The sequence below is a fragment of the Diorhabda sublineata genome, chromosome 7, assembly GCF_026230105.1.
Source record: "Diorhabda sublineata isolate icDioSubl1.1 chromosome 7, icDioSubl1.1, whole genome shotgun sequence".
Lineage (NCBI taxonomy): Eukaryota > Metazoa > Arthropoda > Insecta > Coleoptera > Chrysomelidae > Diorhabda > Diorhabda sublineata.
In genome coordinates this window covers 4,493,137-4,514,604 of record NC_079480.1, presented here as the reverse complement: position 1 = coordinate 4,514,604, position 21,468 = coordinate 4,493,137, and the positions used below count along the sequence as shown (strand labels likewise).

Below are 21,468 nucleotides of genomic sequence, written 5' to 3'. Positions count from 1 at the left end.
GTTAGATTTGTGGTATAAACACATCAAAAATACAGAATTCTTTCCAAATGATGGGGCCCTCTTGGACCTGGAGCCCCTAACTTAATCCGGCCCTGAACAGATGTTGTTGTCTATCGAATGGGTTGTCGTGTAGCCTGATGTGCAAATGCTTGATGGATAAAAGGGACGAAAATAATTGTAAAAATCCACTAACAAAATTTATGGAAACTGCGTAAAATAAGCGAAGAATCGGACGACGAGTAAATTTATGTTTATCTGCAATACATTTTGTTTGTTTGCTTGTTATTTTTTTGGTTAAAAATGTATTAAACCTATCTGTAAGCAATGTACTTGAGTTTCAGTCAATATATTTATTTTTTGTTTGTTTTTTATTTTATTCAGTAGTTCCAGCTTCCCCTTAAAGCAGTTCTCCAAAAAAATAATCAAAAAAATAGGAGTTTCTGTTTTAGTACCTATTTTGATCTGTAATTCGAGATTCTTATTCATAAAAACATATAAATCGATGTACGACTCGTTTTTATTGAAAAAATATAAAAACCAGCTCCCCGTTAAAACAGCCCCCACTCAACAAAATATTTTTAACTGCAAATTTGAATTCAGAAGGTTCGAAAACCCTATAATCGATGTGTTATATGTCAATATTTTTGAAAACTATTATTTTTGTATTTTTTGCTGACTTTTTTGGCCGCCATCTTGAATTTCTCAAAATGCTCAAGGGTGTCAAGGTGGCATCAAACGGATTCTCAAAGTAGACATCCTCACGAACTAAAAAACCGTCAAAAAACTTTCGCCGTACTTCACTTCCAGGTTAAGCCAAAAATCCCAGTTTGCTATCCAGACTAAAACTTTAATGTTGTTGCTTCACTCCAACGAAAGTGCAGTATAATCCAAATATGTTTATTATCTTTGTACTATGGAATATTGTAGTTTTACTTAACAAATTGAATTGTTTTTAAAAACGTTATTTCTATTAAAAAATACAAAAGTAGCGCGGTCAGTAGGATCTGCGCGAGTTGTAACTTAGAAAACTGTCTATTTGTGTTGAGACTTTTCGGTAGTTTCATAACGAGTCCAACAAAAAAGTATTTCAGCCGCTGCGTACACAACATTTTTTAGAAGACGCATAAAATCCAAAACTTTTTTAATTACACCAAGGAAAAAAAAATAATAGAGAATTTTATAAAATCATCGAAGTGAAACTGTCAACTGTCAACATTGAAGTGGTTAGAGTCACTCCAGAGCGTTCCGAAAGTGTTTTGTAGTACCGAACTGTCAACTGTCACTACATGGAACACTCAAAACGCAACTGTCGGTATGTAAATGAATACAGAACGAACAACTTACAGATGGCGTCGTCTAAAATACATTTTACTATAATTTCAAGATAGCTATCCCACCAAGATAGAGCTGAATAGATTTATATTTTGTAATACTCATATTGGGGGTCATACGAATTTCATGATTTTATAAGTACTCTAGGTGATACCTACGTGATAAAATAAAGCAAAAGGAGCAATTATCTAATATTCTGGAAGAAAAATCTATTTTTTCTTAGAGCTAGGGCTGATGTAAGCAAACAAATGAAAGATTAAAGTACCCATTCGTATTCACTAGCCCCCACAGCTTGCAATGCTATTAACTCATTAAATCTCTCCATTTTGTGCGCAAAAGATTCCCCAATAAAAATCAAAACAATATCAGTACAAAGTTACAGTTAGACGACACATTCGTCATAACGAATAGATGCAATTTGAAAAACCTCGTCAAACAAAACATTAAAAAAAATCAATTCATGAATACTCAAAAAAGTATTTTATATAACCTCAAATCAATATGCCCAATAAAACTATATAAATACAATATCAGAGCTGAGAACATCCCACTTGTATTTTGAGAGTCTCTACAATAGGTCGATGGGCCTTGCCGAGATTAAGTATCTGTACGTGATATCGGTCAGGATTCTATAACGAATATGCTGAAGGATTATATTCGCGTGAGGCGAAGCTCCTCCTGTAAACGTATTGATTGGCGAGAGGGACGGTGAACACGCCTCGTCGGCGGTTCGAGTGGCTTCGTGCACCCGGTCGCCGCACAAGAGCCATGTACTCTCTTGGAGGACACTCTAAGAGTACGCTTAGGAGAGTTAAGCACACTTCGAGTTAAAGAGTCTTACATCAAGAGTGCTATAGCCCGATCAGTGATTTATTTATATAGTTAGACAGTTTGTTTATTGGATTTGGTTAGAGCGTTGAGAGAGGGGTTTCTTTTGAAAAACGCGTCGGGTGCTTGTGGTTTTTCGAGAAGTGCGGATCGGTTGTGAGTTTTACGTACCGTACACTAAGTGTGTGATTAAATGCTAGTTTTTACATGAACTGACCGATTTTTTTTTTTGGTTGGTGGAGCCGCCTTGTTTACTCGGTGGTCCTGGAGTCCATGTCGGCAGGTGAGTAAATCGAATTTGATTGTTAATAAACTCAAACTTCGGAAATCTAGAATCAAATTTTAATTTTTTACAGTCCAGTCCTGCTTGTTTAGACATTTATTCATAACGTAACTTAAATTTTGGAGAATTAACTATTTTAAGTGTAAGTTCTGTACAGATGAAAAAAAAATACAATTTCCTTGGACCAGATTCGACCTTGGGATCTCCATGTGTTTTCGTAGATTTGTTTCTTAACTTACCATGTCTTTTGGAACAATTTATAAGCTGAAATAAGTTTTGAAACAAAATAAAATTGACTCAAATTATGGTATGTTTAGATTTCTCACTGATTTAATATTTTATGTTAAATATCCGACTAAAAATGGTTGTAGAAATAAAAGTGACTTTCCTTCAACATCACCAGAAATAAGAGAAGTTGCTTTATCAAAATTATTGATAGAAAATTCGAGAAAATTATACAATAATGGCAGTAAACTTCACCTCGTGAGAAATAACCTTCATTATACACACGTAAATAATATACTATTATGTAGCAAATACAATGAAAAGTTGTATAAAATCAATCTGTAGTTCTAAGTTTATTTCACAAATCAAATACTACACTGAAAAAACAAAGTTATAAGTAAAATCGGGGCTAGTGCACCGAATTTATAAAAGTTTATTTTCATCATAGTCTAGTTATGTACGAGAGAGTAATAAAACTTAGTTTCCAATGCAAAACTTACCTAGAATGCAGTTTTCGGTCTCTTATTGATCTTTTCCATCTGTACAGAACGATAGAAGACGGTTCGGACTGGCCAAAATCACCAAAATATTAAATACCACATAAGATATTTCTCAACAAGTAGGAACTTTACAATATTTTCCCGGCAAGTTCCACCGAAAAATACGACGGTTTTTCTATTTAGTAAAGAGGTTCAAGTTATATATTCTTAACAGTTTTGTTTAGTTACAACCTACAAGGAGTAGTATGAAATCGGTTTAGAAAAAGAATTAAGTTCAAGTTGTTTTAAATCATTTAGAGACAAAAATTTATGTAAAAATGTTGATGACATGGTGGAATTAGATAGTAGTACGTTGCAAAATCTACGATTTACAAAGTACTTAAAGAATAGAAATGTGGCTAATTTCAAACAGCACGTAAAGCTTCAGGAAAACCATAATTTTCAGTTCTTGGAACTGTTCGAAATGATTACCCTGAATTGAGTCGAAGTCTATGGAAACTTTCGAAATAGGTATTCGCTGGAAAAAGCATTCCAAAAAGTATATTCTAATAAAAAGAAGAATGTATGTGATTTGGACAAGAAATTACCTAAAGACTATGAAATAAATGAGAAAACAAAGAAGAAATATTTCTGATTTAGATTCAACCAAATAAATTTTGATAAGACGAAACTGATACAAGTCGAAAACAGTCTTTTTTGATTAATTTATTTACAGATTTTAATCCACTATAAGGAAAGGGACGAAGACTGATCATAGTAGACATCGGCAGTCGGATTTGTTAAAGGTGGCTAATCGACTTTTGAATCTACTCGTTTCGGTGACTACCATGAGGACATGAATGCTGACGTTTTTGAAGATTTGTTCCAACAAATGATAGATCTTCTTCCTTGAAACTGTAAAATGGTAATAGATAAAGCAAATTATAACTCGAAACATTTAGAAAAATTTCTCATGACCAAGTGGTTGAAAAATATTTACAGCATTAACTACATTCAAATATTAATTTCCATCCCGGTTCCGGAAGGAGAAAACTGTATTTTTTTGAGTTCCCTTCATAAAGAGAAATTTCAAAAATATGGAATTGATGAAATTGTAGAAGTTTTAAGAGAAAATGTAATGAGAAATATTGATTAAGTAGTTGTTTTTGAAGGCTGTATACAATATGCAATCTGAAAACTACGAAAAGGCAGTAGGTATATCACGTAAATATTGGTTGCCACAATTCATCTTCTGATACCGATTGTGATTTGGATTTAGTAGCTTTACTTGTACTGAGTGGCGTAGCGAGCTTTGTAGGGGCCCTGTATCGAAATTAGTTGGCGGACTCAAATGAAGGGTAAAATTTTCTCACAAAAATAAACAAAAATACTTGCATTAAATTAAAATAAATATTTATTGATTATAAGTTATCGCTTCCTCCTAGAAATTGAGCTAGCCAAACGATTCATATCAAATGTACACTTTTCTTGCCTTTTTTCGGCAAATTGATTTATTAAATCATCTATAGCTGAAGACGATTTCAGTTTTTCTAACATTTCTACCTCTATAGAAGTCTGATAGCCGTTCTTGCCCCATTTAAGTCCTAATTTTTTATCAGTGTCAAGTGTCAAGTGTCAAGAATAGAAACCATGCTGTTATTACCTCTAGGAAATGTTGTTATTTTCAGTGGGTTTGGGTTATGTTAGTTTAAATGATGAAGAATTGATACTTGTTTTGATTAACAAAACTCTTGCTTAACAATCGTCGGATTGTTGTTCAATATTTAAAAAAATTGTTAAAATTACAAATTGGAACACGTTTGCCAACTTAACTAAATCTCAAAAATTAATATAAACATGGCTACCAACTATATATAAAACAAAATAGTGTGAGACAGGGATACGTCGAGTCAGCTATTAATTTGATCGATTATAAACAGAAAACTTGATGCAAGGCTATTGAATTTTATCAGCAATAATTCCATGAGTTCTTTAATGGAATGGATTTTTTGAATTTCAGATTTTAAGCATGTTTTCAGAGCATTTAATTGTTCATAAAGATTAACTGAGATGTCTTTACTGTATTTAGCCGACAGTTCTCCGGAAGCGATTTTTTATCACTTCGTTTGAGAAGATAGGAGTTGTAATACTTCGAACATATTACTCAGATCACAAAGACGCTCAAATCTTTGTTTAATTTGAGAAATTAATAACAGCAATAGTATACATTGACTTTGAAATATGATTCCGGATCTGAAAGTCTCTCATCTTGTGATAACTTATCAAAAAAACTCTTCGTTATCTTTCGTCTTTTATTTTTAACAACAGTTGTTACTTTCCACTCTTTTGCTAAATCTCTGGACTCATTTAGCAAATCATTGAATGAATTTTGATTTCTTATTTCGCTCAGTCTATTCAAAAAATTACTAAATGAAATACTAGCTTTCTGTAAATCATTATTTTCATGCTGTAGAGCTTAAGAAACAGGATTAATGATTTGAAATAGTAAAAAAAATGTGACAAACACTAAGAAATCGTAAATCTCTAAAATGTTAATTATATTTTTACATTCTTCATGATTAATAAATAATTTTTTTTATCGATAATAAAGCGTCGTTCTTTGAAGACCATCTAGTAGGGCATATCTTTTTAAGGGTAATTTTATATTTTTTCTAAATTATCGAAAAAAGTCGACACTTCAATAACACGTTTCGCAGCATCGTTTAAAATTAAATTTAATGCGTGTGCAGCACAATGAACATAATCGGCATTCGGAGCATGCTCTTTTATAAAGGCTTGTAATCCTCCATATACATCCGACATAACATTTGCTCCATCATAACCCTGTCCTCTACATTCAGACAAATCAATGCCATATTCTTTAATCGTATTTAAAATTCTATATTCTAAATTATAAGTCCTTTTGAATTGGAATCGGATACTTTTGCAAACCCCAAAAAGGACTCACAGGTTTTTAATTCTTTATCATCATTTTCTGTTATCGAGATGAATCGAAAAACTACAGAAAGTTGGTCAATTTTTGACAAGTCTTGTGTTGTATCCAAAATAGTTGCCAGAAATGGAAACATTTCACTAATTTTTGTTTATACACGTTAGGGGTCTTTGTATCCCGGGGCCCCCGTATCGTTGATACGGCTGATACGGCCCTGCTTATACTACTGATTTTTTTTTATTTTTGAACGTAACGTTGTTTAAAAATCAAATTATTAACCATTATATCTCTATAAACTCAATGTTCTTAATATACCTACCTTGTGGAAAAATGAAACATTAAATTTCACTCTTTTACCTTTAGCTGCTTAGAAGTCATAAGAAAATATAAATTCACACCTAATATATTAATTATATTTATATAAATGTTTTTTTTATATACGAAAATACTAGTATAACAAAAAATATTGTAACTGAAAGATGTGATACGCCTATGGATTACGAATGTTTTATTATTTTAATACTCTGTCTTAATAAAAATAGACTATAAATTAATAAAATAATCGTTATTGATCTAAGATAAGCTAAATATTTAGAAATCTATCTGTACTTTTTCCCATATCGGTGTTTTCTTATTAAACGTTACTCGCTTTTCACATGGAATATAGAATTACGAGGATGTATCGATATCTAGTTAGCCTAGATCAGTTCCATGCATAAACAAAATATTGCATTACCATAGCAACGAACAATAACTTATTAGAAGTGTAAGTGTAAAGTTTGACGTCAAAAAAGTAAAAAAGAGTTAAAAGATCAAAGATGTCCACCGAAATTGTGAAAATCGAAAAATTGAAGTATCGATCCATCATCAAGTATCTGTATTTAAAAGGGTTTAGAGCTAAGCAGATTTATGAAGATATGCTTAATACCCTTGGTGATCAATGTCTTTCGGATGCGACCGTGAAAAATTAGACTGCAAGCTTCAAAAGAGGTAAATTTTCCATTGAATATGATGACCCATCGGGAAGGTCAGTTTCTGTGTCAGCCCCCGAAAATATCGACAGTTCATGACATAATTTTATCGGACCGTCGAATTGGACTAAAACGGATCTGATCTGAAGCACTGAATCTTTCATACGAACGCGTTCATCATATAGTTCACGTCAATTTGGACATGAAAAAAATTGCTACAAAATGAATCCCCAAATGTTTGAATGTTGTCCAAAAGCGTGCAAGAGTAGAAGCATCACTGTCGATCTGTACTCGATTTGAAAACGATGTAGACTTCTTAAGCCGAATTGTTAGTATGGATGAGACTTGGGTACATTTCTACGATCCAGAAACATAACAACAATAGATGGAATGGCGACACTCTCCAAGACCTAAGAAGTTTCGTGTCCAAAAATCTGCTGGAAAAGTTCTTGCTTCAGTTTTTTGAGATTTCCATAGACTAACCATGATTGATTTTGAACTGTAGAACAATAACTGGAAATTACTATTCGACATTACTGAAAACTCTATGGGAAAAAATTAAAGAGAAAAGATGCGTAAAGCTATCCAAAGTTGTTGTGTGCAAAAGCAGGACAACAAATCTCATGTTTCCATGCAAAAAATTTGTAATTTAGGGTTTGAATTACTAAAACACCCCCAATATTCACCAGATTTTGCTCCGTTCGTCTATCATCTTGTTCCCCAACTGAAAAAAAGTTTAAAAGGTCGTAAATTTGTTTCCAACTAGGAGGTAATGAAAGCTGTGGAGGTCTGGTTTGCAAAGCAAGAAAAAACATTTTTTTTTAAAGGTCTACAGACGTTGCAGATTCGCTGTAATAAATGTATCCAATTAAGAGGAGAATATGTTGAGTAAAAAAATATTTGGACATTGGAATTTTGTTTGGTTGTATAGTAGGCTAAGAATTTTTCATTATAACCTTTTCTTAACTTAAAGCTAATATTTTTAAAAAAACTTTACATGTGTAGAATTAGACGTGTGGTTTGTATTCTTCCAGAAAATGGCAACCGAGGCAACAAGATATTGAAAATCGCTTTATAAACTTCGACAGAGCCCTTGACTAAGTTGGTAAAAGATACCTGTTAAAAAGAAAAGATAAAAGAACAGCTACAGAAACTGATGGGAATCTAAAATTTTGTATTATAGATCTACAAAAATGTCTCTTCTTAACGCCCTTACTAATAAAAAAAACTACGTATATACAACTACATTACATCAGATGTTGCACGTTACAACGTATTTTACATACGACGAATCCAAATAAATAAGTACGTGGGGCATTCTCAAATGGGCAGAGACTTTGAGTACTAGAGTTTGTTGTGTGGTCTGATAACTACCGGTTCCAAAACCTTATTATGATTATGTTAATGGTATATTTTTGGATTTTAAAAAAGCATCAACATATAAAAAAGATTGATCAACAATTTGTAATACGTGGCCATAGGTAGATATATGGAAGTTAATGATAATTAATCAATTAAAAGGGAACGAAAACGAAACCCATTTTTAAAAATGTGAGATTGTCAGCAACCTGCAAAAAACCTTTCAGATTTTCATTTAAATGTACCGATCTTGAAAGAAATGACAGGCGTGTTGTTTTCCCTGAGCTTCTACCACAAATTCGTGAGCAGGTCGACGAAATGAAATTTTGACGAAGAAATATAAGTGGACAACCTTTTTTAATGAAAAAAACCTGAAACAAGTAGATTTTTATTCTTGAATCGACAATTTAGAGTATGAAAATATATATAAAATTTCAAATAATGGCATATATTGGCACCATATTGGAAAGAGATTTTAGTCCCCTGTTTACCAATATAAAGTTTTTTAAATTCGGTGCAATGACTAATATTCACTTCTTGACAAAAACTGAGGCGATTTTGGAATCCTTGTACAACATTTTGTATGACCTCAGGGGTTATTTTGTTAATTTCTTCCGTTATCCTAAGTTTTAAATCAGCAATATTGTCTGATATCCCTGGTGGTTTGGTATCATTAACAATAAAATTAATGACCTTTTTTTTTTGAAGGCACAGTTGATGGTTAGATATTTTTCGATAAATTTCTTAGTGCCCTTATTACAAAGACTTTTTCCTCATATTAATCCAAATGACAAAGATCGATCTATTTATTATCAACAAGATGTAGCTCCACTTTGCACGTGCAGTTCGAAATTATTTAAACGAAGTTTTCCCCAGTAGGTGGATTGGTGCATTTAACTCCTCTCGATTACTTTTTTTGGGGTTATTTAAAATTTAGAGTATATTTTAATAGACCAAACAACAGACAGGATAACGGAAGAAATGATTAAAATAAGTTTTAGTAAATGTTGTTCGAGAATTCCAAAATCGCATCGGTTATTGTCAAGAAGTGAATGGTAGTTATTTTAAACATTTAATTCAATTCCCAAAATATTATTTTAATATAAATTATTACCTTTATTCTATGGAAAGTTTTGTGACAGAAACATTATCAAAATTTTACAACTGTAAAATTAATTTTCTCAGTTATGATTAGACCAAATTTGAAAAGCTTAATATTGTTGAACAGAGGATTAAAATCCCTTTCTAATAAAGTACAACACGATCCCCTTTTTTATTTAGAGAGGGTGCTGGAGGGGTATATTATTTTCATACTGTAAATTGTTAATTTCAGAATAAAAATCGCCTTCTTTCGGGTTTTTTTTCACATGGTATATAATAACAGTAAAATTGAATTTTATTCTTGTTTAATTCGATCTGCAAATTCATTGATTTTACTTCTAGACAAGGGCGGATTCAGGATCTTGACAAAGGGGTGGTCATTAGTATTAGGAGAAGTCCAACCCTAAAGACCTAAAGCCTCTACCCACAAAATATAAGTTAATTACGTTGTTTTTGACCGAACTTTACGCAATTTTTGACACCTATGACCCCCCTCCTGGATCCACGCTTGCTTCTAGATATAGGCACAGATTTTTCATTTCAACAACTGTCATTTTGGTATAGTCAGATATATTTATAACAAAATCAATAGAAATCTAAGCTAAGAAAAACAAAACTTCAAAAACAATCGATTTACTAGTCACCAATGATGAGAGGAAAGCAATTGACATGTTTAAATAACTCAATTTGCCACCTGTACAATGTGAACCTGGCAACAACGCAGTCAACTGAAAATATTTACATGAAACTATCTGATATTTGATTAGCTTGTTTGGAAGAAAGGAATCAGGGGAGGAATTTACACATTTATTATTTTGACGGAAACTATCAACAACTGTATTTCATACTATGTATATATATATATATATACCACCAACTATTTTGTTACAGGTGGTAGCTACGGGGAAGGCCCCGTAGTTCCCGGCGATAGAAGTGACCTTCACGGCATTTTACCCGAGCTCAATGGCGTCGAATTGGCTATGAGCTTAAGTCCTAAGCATCTTCAAGGTCCTCAAGTTCTCAGTCACTTACAGCAGCTCCATCATTCGACTCCTTTCAGCGTTACGGATATATTGAGTCCCATCGAAGAATCATATAGAAAATTGGAATTGGCTACCAATCCTCCTTCTCCTTATAGGTAAGGAAACACTAATTTCTTTACGACAATTCTGTATCTTGGTTCAACATAATTACTTCATTTAACTGACAGGATTAACGCGTAATTACTCATTTATGGATGTTTAAAATCGTATTTTTTCTATATAATAATCCAAGATTTAACTAGATATCCCGTCTCGTACCTACATCAGATATTACAAATTTTGGCGGTCTCTAGTGCATCCACCAATTTTTTGAAGCGCGTGCATCAAAAGTGTAAATTTAATTTTGAAAACTCACCGCTCTGGATAGTTTTACATACACATTATACTAAATATGCAGAAGCGTTAAATTGCTAGTTATAATTCCAAAATAAGCGACATGCTACAAAATTATAGTTAAGAATTAGCAGCCATCACGTAAAATACCTGCCGAGCCGTCATAAGCAATTTAAGAGCTTGATTAAATGACTGTCGTGAGTGCACGGTTTACATTTGGACGATGATATTTATAAAAAATAAATTCTCAAGCAATGTATGTTGATATATAACTTCTTACTTTTCTTAAAATTGTTTTGTTTTTTATTTTAAATGTGAACTATCTTTTGAAACACCTTGCATTACTATTATACGGTAAGTATTTATATTCTCATGGTAATCATTGACAGACCCGTGCAGTCGAACTCGAAAAGAGAAAGAAGAAAGAACTTGAAGAACCTTGCATAACATGACGTTCTAAAACAAAAATTTTAGAGCTCAAAACGTAAAGCTTTCGATGCATGGTGAATATCTTGTTTGGATTTCACTTTTACCATAGAAAAAAAGGGGGATGTAAAGTATAGAAGATGATATATTACCATTTATTTATCCGACAACTTATTCTGAACATTTTACATGTATAACAACATTTTTAATTAGTTCATAACTCAACTTGATGAACATAAGATGAAAACTGCGTTAAAATAATTAGAAAAAAACTTGTCGGGAATTAAATGTTGTAAAATTAGTTTCTGTACTTCTAAATCTAAGCCTACAATTTTTCAAGAATTTCAACGCTAAATAAAACATTTCCGACAACTTATTCTGAACAATTTTCATATAAAACATCATTTTCAATTAGTTCATAACTCAACTTGATGAATATAAAATTAAAATTGCGTTAAAATAATTAGAAAATAACTTGCCGGGAATTAAATGTTGTAAAATTAGTTTCTGTACTTCTAAATCTAAGCCTACAATTTTTCAAGAATTTCAACGCTAAATAAAACATTTCCGACAACTTATTCTGAACATTTTACATGTAAAACAACATTTTTAATTAATTCATAACTCAACTTGATGAATATAAAATTAAAACTGCGTTAAAATAATTAGAAAAAAACTTGTCGGGAATTAAATGTTGTAAAATTAGTTTCTGTACTTCTAAATCTAAGCCTACAATTTTTGAAGAATTTCAACGCTAAATAAAACATTTCCGACAACTTATTCTGAACATTTTACATGTAAAACAACATTTTCAATTAATTCATAACTCAACTTGATGAACATAAAATAAAAACTGTTGGTAAAAATAATTAGAAAAACATTTTAATAAGACAATCGTAAAATCGCAGACTGAGACGTCTTCATTATCTTTATCTACAGTTTCTTTATCTTCAAGTAGACATAAATCATCATCCATATTTTCAATTCCATAAATGTTTTCACAATTATCAGATCTTCATGAATTGACTTTCTGCTTATACTGGGCCAAACATTCTGGCAAATTTGCCTTCATTTGATCAAATCTTCTAGCGTCGAAGGCAGCCAAGATGAAGAAACTCTTTCTTCGTTTATTTTCTTTCTTTTCATTGTTCGCTTGATTTTGAAATTACGTTCAATAAATAAATCTTTCACATCCACGAATTTTGAGGACGCCTCAACCTTCGCATCAAATTTAACAATTAAAATCTTTGCTGCCTCTAATATTTCATTGAACCTGTCTTGAAGTTCCTTCAGTATCACCATTGCTGACTCTATTTTGCTGACTCTATTAGTCTCCAGGCTTGAGCGAAGTCAAGGTTTTTCCTTCGGAGATAGTCTGGTAACAGAGTAGTGAATATCTGCAGAAAAGTCATTGTAATAACTATTATTGTTGCAATAACTAGGAATTTAGTAAGATAGTCCTTTAGCGTTGCTACTAATTGCAGGATTGAACTCATTTAAGGAAATCTTTTGTAAGGATGCAGTTAGTTCAAAGAAGATATGGTAAAGCTAACGCTAACGATTTAAATTAATCGCATCCAGTTTAAACGTCTTGAACGAAACTTATTTTAAGAGTTGAAAATAATGGATTAATACACAAAAATCGAAATTTCTCTTCGATGACAAGAAGGCGCCGTTATATCTCTAAGAGGCCAACACGGGCTTGGTCACTGGTACCAATAGATTCAATCAATGAACTACCTTTAACAAAACCGTTTGAACTGCCGATGCTAGTCTGCATAGAATCTCAATATGAACTATAGCATTTTTTATTTTATTTTTGCTCTTCCAAACTATAATACTAACTTCAGAACTGATTCGTATAGAATTGCTGGAGGTTTCTGAATATAATAATAAATATTTGGTTGTGGATTTGAAGGTAAGATAGATGACTGACCTCTTATTTATTGGGATATCGAAGTATTTCGAGTATTACGAGTAGCAGTTGATTTTTATTTCGCATGTTAACTGTATCAATAGCGTACCAACGAGTACCAATAGACTTTTTTCTATAGGTACCAAATTATCTCTTGTAGAAACTTTAGGTGATTTTAGTTAACCATTTCTCATATTGTTCCAGATCAACATCTAGTGGAAGTAGTATAAATTCGCCGGGAATTAGCGGTCCGAGTAACGGTTGCAATATGAACGGTAGTTACCCCGTTATGGGCCAATTCGGCGGAGGCCAATACTGTCCAGTTTCTGAAAATTTAGGTCTCACTCCTCATTATTCGTCAGGCTGGTACCAAACGTCGGCGGCCGATCCCAGATTCGCAAGTAAGTCTTTTCTTATTTTTCCAAGTAAAAAAATTAATAATATTCATTATCATACAAAAGAATCATTGTTTACAATTATTTATTTAAATGTTCTCTGCGATTACGATTAACAAGATCCATTCTAAAGTTAAAATTTTCATCGACACGTGTGAGTGGTATTTGGCCAATGACTCGAGCAATATTGGCCACCAATCGTAGCCGGGTTATCTATGCAAACTTTGGACTTCACCTAACTCCAAAGAAAAAAGTCAAGAGTTGTGATGTTACATGATCTTGAGGGCTAACCAAGTCCGAAGCGTGAAATGATCTGCTTCCGCAATAAAGCCGTGGTTACACGAAATGTATGACAACTGGTTCCATCTTGCTGGAATCAAATTTCGTCGAGACCACAGACCTTTTTTTAGATCTTCAAATTTTTTGGCATAAAGGCGTGATAACGGTCAATATTATCAGTACATTCCACTTGTTTTGTCTAAATGTAAACACAGCTTATGAAACTTATCGGGGTTGCTTATTACCCCAAATATGGGCATTTTGTTGATTCACGAACTCAATATGCCACAAATAGGCGTCATGGGGTTTTGTAAGCGAAATGGAAACGATTCAGAAGGTCAGTTGGCTTCAGTTTTTGAATTCTTGAATTTTATATCCTCATAAAGATCCTCTCTTATAGCTCCTTTACTAAGTGTTGTATGTGGGCTATTGGGTCAAGTATTATCCAATAACGAAAATTGGGTGTCAAACTAACTGATAGTATAGCGAATTCTGCGTTTGGTAGGCCGATTAAGTGGATCATAAGATGCTCTAAGCGCCCGATTCCTCGTAGAACGCCAATTTTCGTGGAAAACCCCTAATTTGATGTGGCAGTGAACAGTAAATCAAATTAGTGTTTTAGCGAATAGTGAATAGTGTAGTGTATTTAGTGTTAGTTGATAAATAAATTAATAAGCAACATACATTTGTCTAAATTCACTCCACCGTTTTGTAATTGAAAACTGTTCCAAGTAATTTCAAATTAAAGCACAACGAATTTATTCTTAATATTTATTTCATTATTTCATCCTACGAGTAGTTGGGAAAACTAGTAGATCAATTAATAACAACTTACGTGAACACTGTCTGAATTTTTTATCAAAAATTCCATTTCGAGAGTTACAAGTGCATTGATGTCATGTGCACATATACCTGTATAGATATCGAACGTTTTTTTAAATTGTGCCGATGAGTTGGGCTGCAGATTCCAATCAAATCTAATAATCCGAAGTGTAGTGAACGAAGATATCGCGGTTGGTACCGGATGAAGCAAAATTATGGATTTTTCACTCATTCAAATGCTCTTTCTTCAAAATACGATCTAAGCGTGCATTCTTTCACGAACGATTTCAATGTTCCTGTTTCGAGAGTTACAAGTGCACTAACGTGATGTGCACATAAACCACCATTCTTTTAGACTGTGAGATTGGAGATTCCAATTAGATCTAATATTTTGATGATTACAAAAGAGTTGATCGTTCTTTATATAAAAGAAATTGTTAAAATAAAGAAAAAGGCATTAAATTTAGAGCTTTTATCGAGGAATCACTCGATCCACATTCGATCAATTATTTTTTTTTCAGCTTGTTTCTATATGAAAGTGTCTTTATGAGTTGTAATGAGGTCAACGAAAATTCAAAGTCATTCTTTAAGATTGTCAATTGTTAGTAATAGCACATTCCCCTTACTAATAAACACATATTTGTTCATATAATATACCATTACTTGATGGGAAAGTTGAGATGAATGGAAAAACACTATCATCGAATACTTGTAAGATGAGGGTCCCATTTTAATACCGACAAGAATTCCTGTGACACGTTATCGGTTTCAAATTTCCAAAGCCAAACACTAAACAGGCCGTATGAACGTTGGTAAGAATTCCACGAGGGTAAAGTGGCTGGCATCGATTACATTCCGGGTTCAACCGCATCACCAAAAATTCTTGCATTTTGGCGGTAGTGTACATAAAATACAGGACCGTAGTATAAAAATAGTGAACGAATGTGATAATAGAAGACAATAACATTCAAAGATAACCAAAAATTTTGCTTTACATGACGAGGAAACAACGGAACAATAAGTATAAAGAAAAGATAGAGTAATAAGGGAGGAAGATCAAGAAGAAAAATTGGTAGAGTACTTCAGAGGACTTGTGAATGGACAAGACCAAAAATAAAAAGAGAACGAAATCTGGAAGAGGAAATCTTACTAGATAAGATAGAGTTTTATTGAGTGACGTATTTGTCAAAATACTAGAAAAAATTAAGGGAAAAATTAGAAGGAAATCTAGAAGATACTCAGTTCGCATTTGTATCCAATAGAGAGACACAATGAGAATATTTATAAAGAGACAAACATCGGAAAAAAAGAAATTTACATCTGTACATCTGTATAATATAGAAGACCTGTAGAAGATGCTAGAATAAAGAGAGATACAGTAAAATTTAGACCATATAAGAAATGAAGCATATAGACAAATATTAAATGCAAAACCTGCAGAACAACACGTAAAAGAAAATCAACAAAGATGGTTCGGAAATGTGAAAATGATAAGTGAGGAAATAATAATAAGAAAGAAGACCTGGATGTTAGAAATCAACAAAGCTACTGAGTATAGACGGAAGAAAATACACGAGGTGCTACCTCAAACGATAGATCGAAAGGAATGATTATAATTTTGTAGTAAAGACCCGAAGAAGAAAGAAACTCAACCGTAAGACAAACAGACATGAAGGTTAAGTAATGTAGCAAGTGCTAGTTTCAGAAACATATTTTTTTGGTCATCAATACTTTTACTTGAAAGGTCTTAGAGCAACCAATTTAGAAGCTGAACTAGATTCTAGTTTGGGTGAGACTGCTTCTCCAGAAATGTGCGCGAGCTAGCAGACATAGAAGGCATTTCAAAAAGCGCAGGACATCGCTTATTAACTGAAAATTTGGACATGAGAAAGCAGTCATCAAGATGGGTGCAGCGTTACAACCAGCGGCTTGAAGATGTTTCCATCGAGTGTTTAATGTTTCTCAGAAATAAAGCCGAATCTCGACGCCGTTTTATCACCGTGGGTCATACACCCGTAATAAAAGAACTATGGACTGGGATAACCGGCTCCAAAGAAGGCAAAGAGTGTTCCATCTGCAGGCAAAGGATGCGCTTAGCATTTGGCTGAGAAGAAAGTGTTGTTACATCAAGAAAAAACACAAGATCACACGTTCGTTAATACAATGGCCAAAATTAATAAACCAAAGTTTGAATTGCAATTTCATACTCTCTATTCGCTAGATTTAGCCCCCTCAGATTATTTTCGATTCCCAGACATGAGAAAATGGGGCTCGGTGGTCAAAAATTTACCAACAATGAAGAAGTGATGTCGGCAGTTAATGGATATTTTGAGGAGCTCGACAATTCTGAAGAACATCGCTGGGAAAAGTATATGGAACTAAAAGAAGATAAAATTGAAAAATAAATACTCAAGAACGTACCAATTTATTCAAAATAAGCTAAAATTTGAACAATAACTTCGTATTTTAAATAATTTATTGTCGATAAGATTATATTAAAATTTACACCGATAACTTGGAACAAAAGTAATTTATCATCCCCTTATCATCTAGTTTAACATGCAAAAGTGAATATAACATGAATGTCGACGAGATGTAAACAGGAAGCGGAAGATGATTGATGCGACGGCAACAGGAACATTCAAGAATGCCTCGTAGCGTTTTGTCCCTAAATAGAATTACAAAGTGTTATGATTGGGAAAAATCGGGAACGTTGTTATTGGAAATTTGAGAAAAAGAAAAACAAAATTAAAAACTCGATTCTACAGCTTTTGAAGATGATAGCTTTGTTCGCGGTAGATTCCGAATCAATTCTGAATATTTCAACTGCTCCTGCTTTATTCAAAATTTGTTCATTATGAATGCCTAACTTTTATGCTTTATGATAGTTCGCTTAGTTTTACTTGAAATTATAAATTGAATTCAAAATTAGTTAGGAAAATTAAATGTACCGGACGGGCAACTAACAACGGATTATATTACAGTTTCAGAGAAAAAAATTATAACAAAAGTGGCCCCGAGAAACACGTGAAAATTATTTTTAGCGTTTTAGGTTCACCGCTAAAGGGCGTATTTGAAAATATGAAATAAAAAAAGCAATTATTTCTTAAATTGGATTAGTTCGTATCGTTTGGAGGCACCCTGTATCATAAATGGTTTATGCTTCATATTTTTTTTTAGGAATTAAAAAATAATGATCTGATTCCGAATTAAGTATCCAGATTCATTATATGCAGGGTATTTTCAAATTGAAACGCGACTAAAACAAGTCACAAGGATGGAAATGATAAATCAGGGCCGCCGAAAAGGAGGGCAAAGGGGGCAGATTGCCCCAGGCCCAGGGGGGTTTACAAAAGGCCACATACTAATAAAAAATATGAGAAATTTTAAACCTTTTTAGAATCAATACATAAAGTAACGAAATTGAGATTCAGCGTCTGTCTTGAAAGTTGTAGAATAATTAAAAATTGATAGTCCAATTTAAGCTGTATGAAAAGTGATTTTTGAAAGCCATAAATTCGTACCATATAGCATTTTTTAGTCCTGTAAACTTATTGGCCTATCGGTTTAGAGATGTTTCAGAAAAGTTCGGCTCACGTCCCAAATTTTTATTAAGTTTTAGACGCGCTTTGAGAAAATGAGACATTGGGCCGGTTCAAGAACAAAATTACTTCAAATTCCCGATATTTTTTCCATTTTATCTCGGTGGAGGTGCTCGGGAACAAACTCTGACCCGGGCCACCAAGAGTCTCTCGACGGCCTGGTTTACATCGTCATTTACCGGCGATTTTGTGGTCAAATTTGTTAATTATACATAATATAAAAAAATAATAGTCCAAGTTTAGAAATTGACTCCGAATTACCGATTAAAACAAACAAAAATTATTCTACCATGAACTATAAGACTTTTTTTTATGTTTTTTCAATTGAAATTTGGTTTTTAATCAGATCCAAATATTGACGATTCGATCTTTTAATCCTTATCATTTACGCGAAGAAGCCCGTTCAAACTTTAATACAAATAACAATTTTCTTCATTATATACTTATTCTTTGACACATTTTCATTATTTCTCTGTATATTTAACCAATAAGAAGAATCTAATGGCAATATAATGTTGGTTAATTCTTATAACGCATATTCCATGGAAATATCATCCGTTAACCATCTCCAGGATTCTTCGGCCTCTTCCACCATTTTGGAAGAGGTGACAGCCGAGGAACGTTATTGAAGTCGTGTTCATATGGACAATACGTGAATGTATACGTGTAGTAATAGTAAATTGAAATACAAGTAACAGAAGGCGTTTCATTCCAGCAAGAATTCCAAATGCTAGAATGGCCTTTCGCTACGAGTGTTTTATTCTATTATTCTCTGTTTTGTATTCATTTCATTTATTTATAGAAAAATTGTTAAAAATTTACATTAGGGAAATTACACCGTAACGTAAGTGGTCTATTGGTAGCACTGATTCATATTTGACAGTTGACTTTGGAAATAATATTCGAATTCAAAATGTCGGGTGAAGAACTTCCACAAACTACCAGAATTGCGAGACGTGGCCTTTACCGTCATAATTACTTTAGCTCTTTAGAGAGTGACACATAATAATTTCACTATATTAGGTTTTAAGTTTAATTGCTTCAAAGAAATTTGTCATCTTTAGATTTGTATGTTTGTACATATTTCAAGGCTAAACTTATAACAAGTGTCAAATACGGAAACTAAAAATTATGATACGAGTGAATGAGTCCGGATTTACGATGTTCAACTGTAGTTATTGAAAAAAAAAAAAAATTACATATAAAATTTCCAAAGAAACGTACGAGACAAGAATGTACCAAAGTTAGTTTCGGCTTCAGGTCCGGTTTTATAATACCCGTCCAAACTGACAGGCTGGCAAATACACTAAACTCGTCGTTGTTTGCCAAGCACTCGAAATCCAATGACAATACAGTAGCTGACGAGAGGAGAGAGAAAATTTCTCGTTCCTCGTTTCCCCTGCCGTCGAGAACAGCGAGACCAAAACAAATACGGGGAATGTGTAATTACTTACCGATAATGACATATTGTGGACAGAATAAACGATCTATTTATATTCAAGGATATTTATTTTCTTAGGTATTGGTTGGTGAATGTGTATTTTCGAAATGTCGTAGCATTATTATTGTAAACAAAACTAGTTTTTATTTGATCTATAGGTAAATACGTCGAGGTGGAATTTCTCATCATTGCATTACAACAAATTATGAATTTACTGTTATTTTTAATCTTTTAACTATTTTAGTCTAGTCAAAGAATAGTATATTTAGAAGATGAGAATAACAATGCCATTTAACGAAAAAAGCAAATCATCTGACTGAAAGCAATAACAATATGTGCACTTGTTTATATGTATGCTAATCTAATTTGTATTTTCAAAAAAGGCGTCAGTTTTTTGGTGCAATAACATGACAATCAGTCTACAAATCGCTTTGGTCTAGGAAAGAAGAAATGATTTATAGTTTTCTTCAAAATAAAACTTCATAGCATATATTATACTTCGAAATTTGGATTCCAACGTGACGTCATATTGTGCGCGTGCCTGCGCATTAAAAAAATTTAAATAGTTGATATGAAGATCCTCCATTTTCATAAATAACTTACTTAGGACACGTATTCGCTACCGAGAACGATTAAAAATCAAATAGTCTTCTTAATTGACACTATGTGGAAATCGGACTAATTACGAATTACTAATTACCTTCGGCTCGAAAGTAATTAACCGACTTTATGAAAACAACTCAAAAGCAGACGTAAGCAATCACCAATATATAAATCAAAATCCTATGCTGTCTAATATGACTATCTACATTGAAAAACTCATTTTCATGACAAAATCAAAAGAGTTCATTAAATGCAAATAAGAACGAGAAGGTTAATTGTTGTTATTTTCAGTGGGTTTGGGTTCTTGACAAAATGTTCAGTTTATTGAACAGAGTACATAAAAATCAGTATCTAACTTTTACAATTTTGATAAGAAAAATATTCAGAACTTTATATAAAAGCAACTTATTTGTTTGTTTACCATTCTAACAATTCTGCGAAAGAAAATCGATGAACAAAGTTTTGGCATTTGGCGATAAGATTTGAATACAAGAATAAAGTTTAATTTGATACTAAATACCTTTTGAATCGTTTGACAATAGTTGTTTTGATTAACAAAACTCTTGCTAAACAATCGTCGGATTGTTGCTCAATACTCAACAATTCTTAAGATTACAAATTGGAGCTTGTTTGACTCGATATAAAACAAAATAGTGTGAGGTAAGGATAGGGTAAAGGTTGGGATAGAAGTTGTCAATTTGATAAATTCTTAACATTAATATAACAGAGATTAATATTGAAGTACCTTGGAGTCGTCATAAATAACCAGTTTTGAAGATGTAGAAGAGTAGATAAAATGACAAGTAGCCAACGGCATGTTTTCGGAGCGTAAAAAAGGCAAAACAAAAGCCAAAAGATAACATTTTAAGGCATGAATTTACAACTCTGACTTAATACTTCGGAAGAGAGGTTAGAAAAATCATAAACGACCAAGAAATGGCAGGTCTCGGGAAAAGCACTACTAGACCGAGAAAGGCGTAGATAAAATTGATAAATGAATGTCACAGACAATGGAACCAACAATGGAACCAAAACATAAGAGAAAAACTTAAATTGGAACATGTAGTAGACCACGAAA

At 32.8% G+C, this 21,468-nt stretch overlaps 1 protein-coding gene across 1 annotated transcript in view; it reads left to right on the top strand.

Annotated features, from left to right (window-relative positions):
* Window positions 1-2,119: 2,119 nt before the first annotated feature.
* The window catches only part of LOC130446794 (homeobox protein Nkx-2.1-like), an 82,427-nt gene continuing 63,078 nt past the window's right edge, over window positions 2,120-21,468 (top strand). Inside the window, exons 1-3 of the mRNA XM_056783262.1 lie at window positions 2,120-2,443; window positions 10,423-10,669; window positions 13,453-13,649. Coding sequence (XP_056639240.1) covers window positions 2,434-2,443; window positions 10,423-10,669; window positions 13,453-13,649 — 454 coding nt within the window. The 5' untranslated portion in view covers window positions 2,120-2,433. The remainder of the gene's footprint in view (window positions 2,444-10,422; window positions 10,670-13,452; window positions 13,650-21,468) is intronic.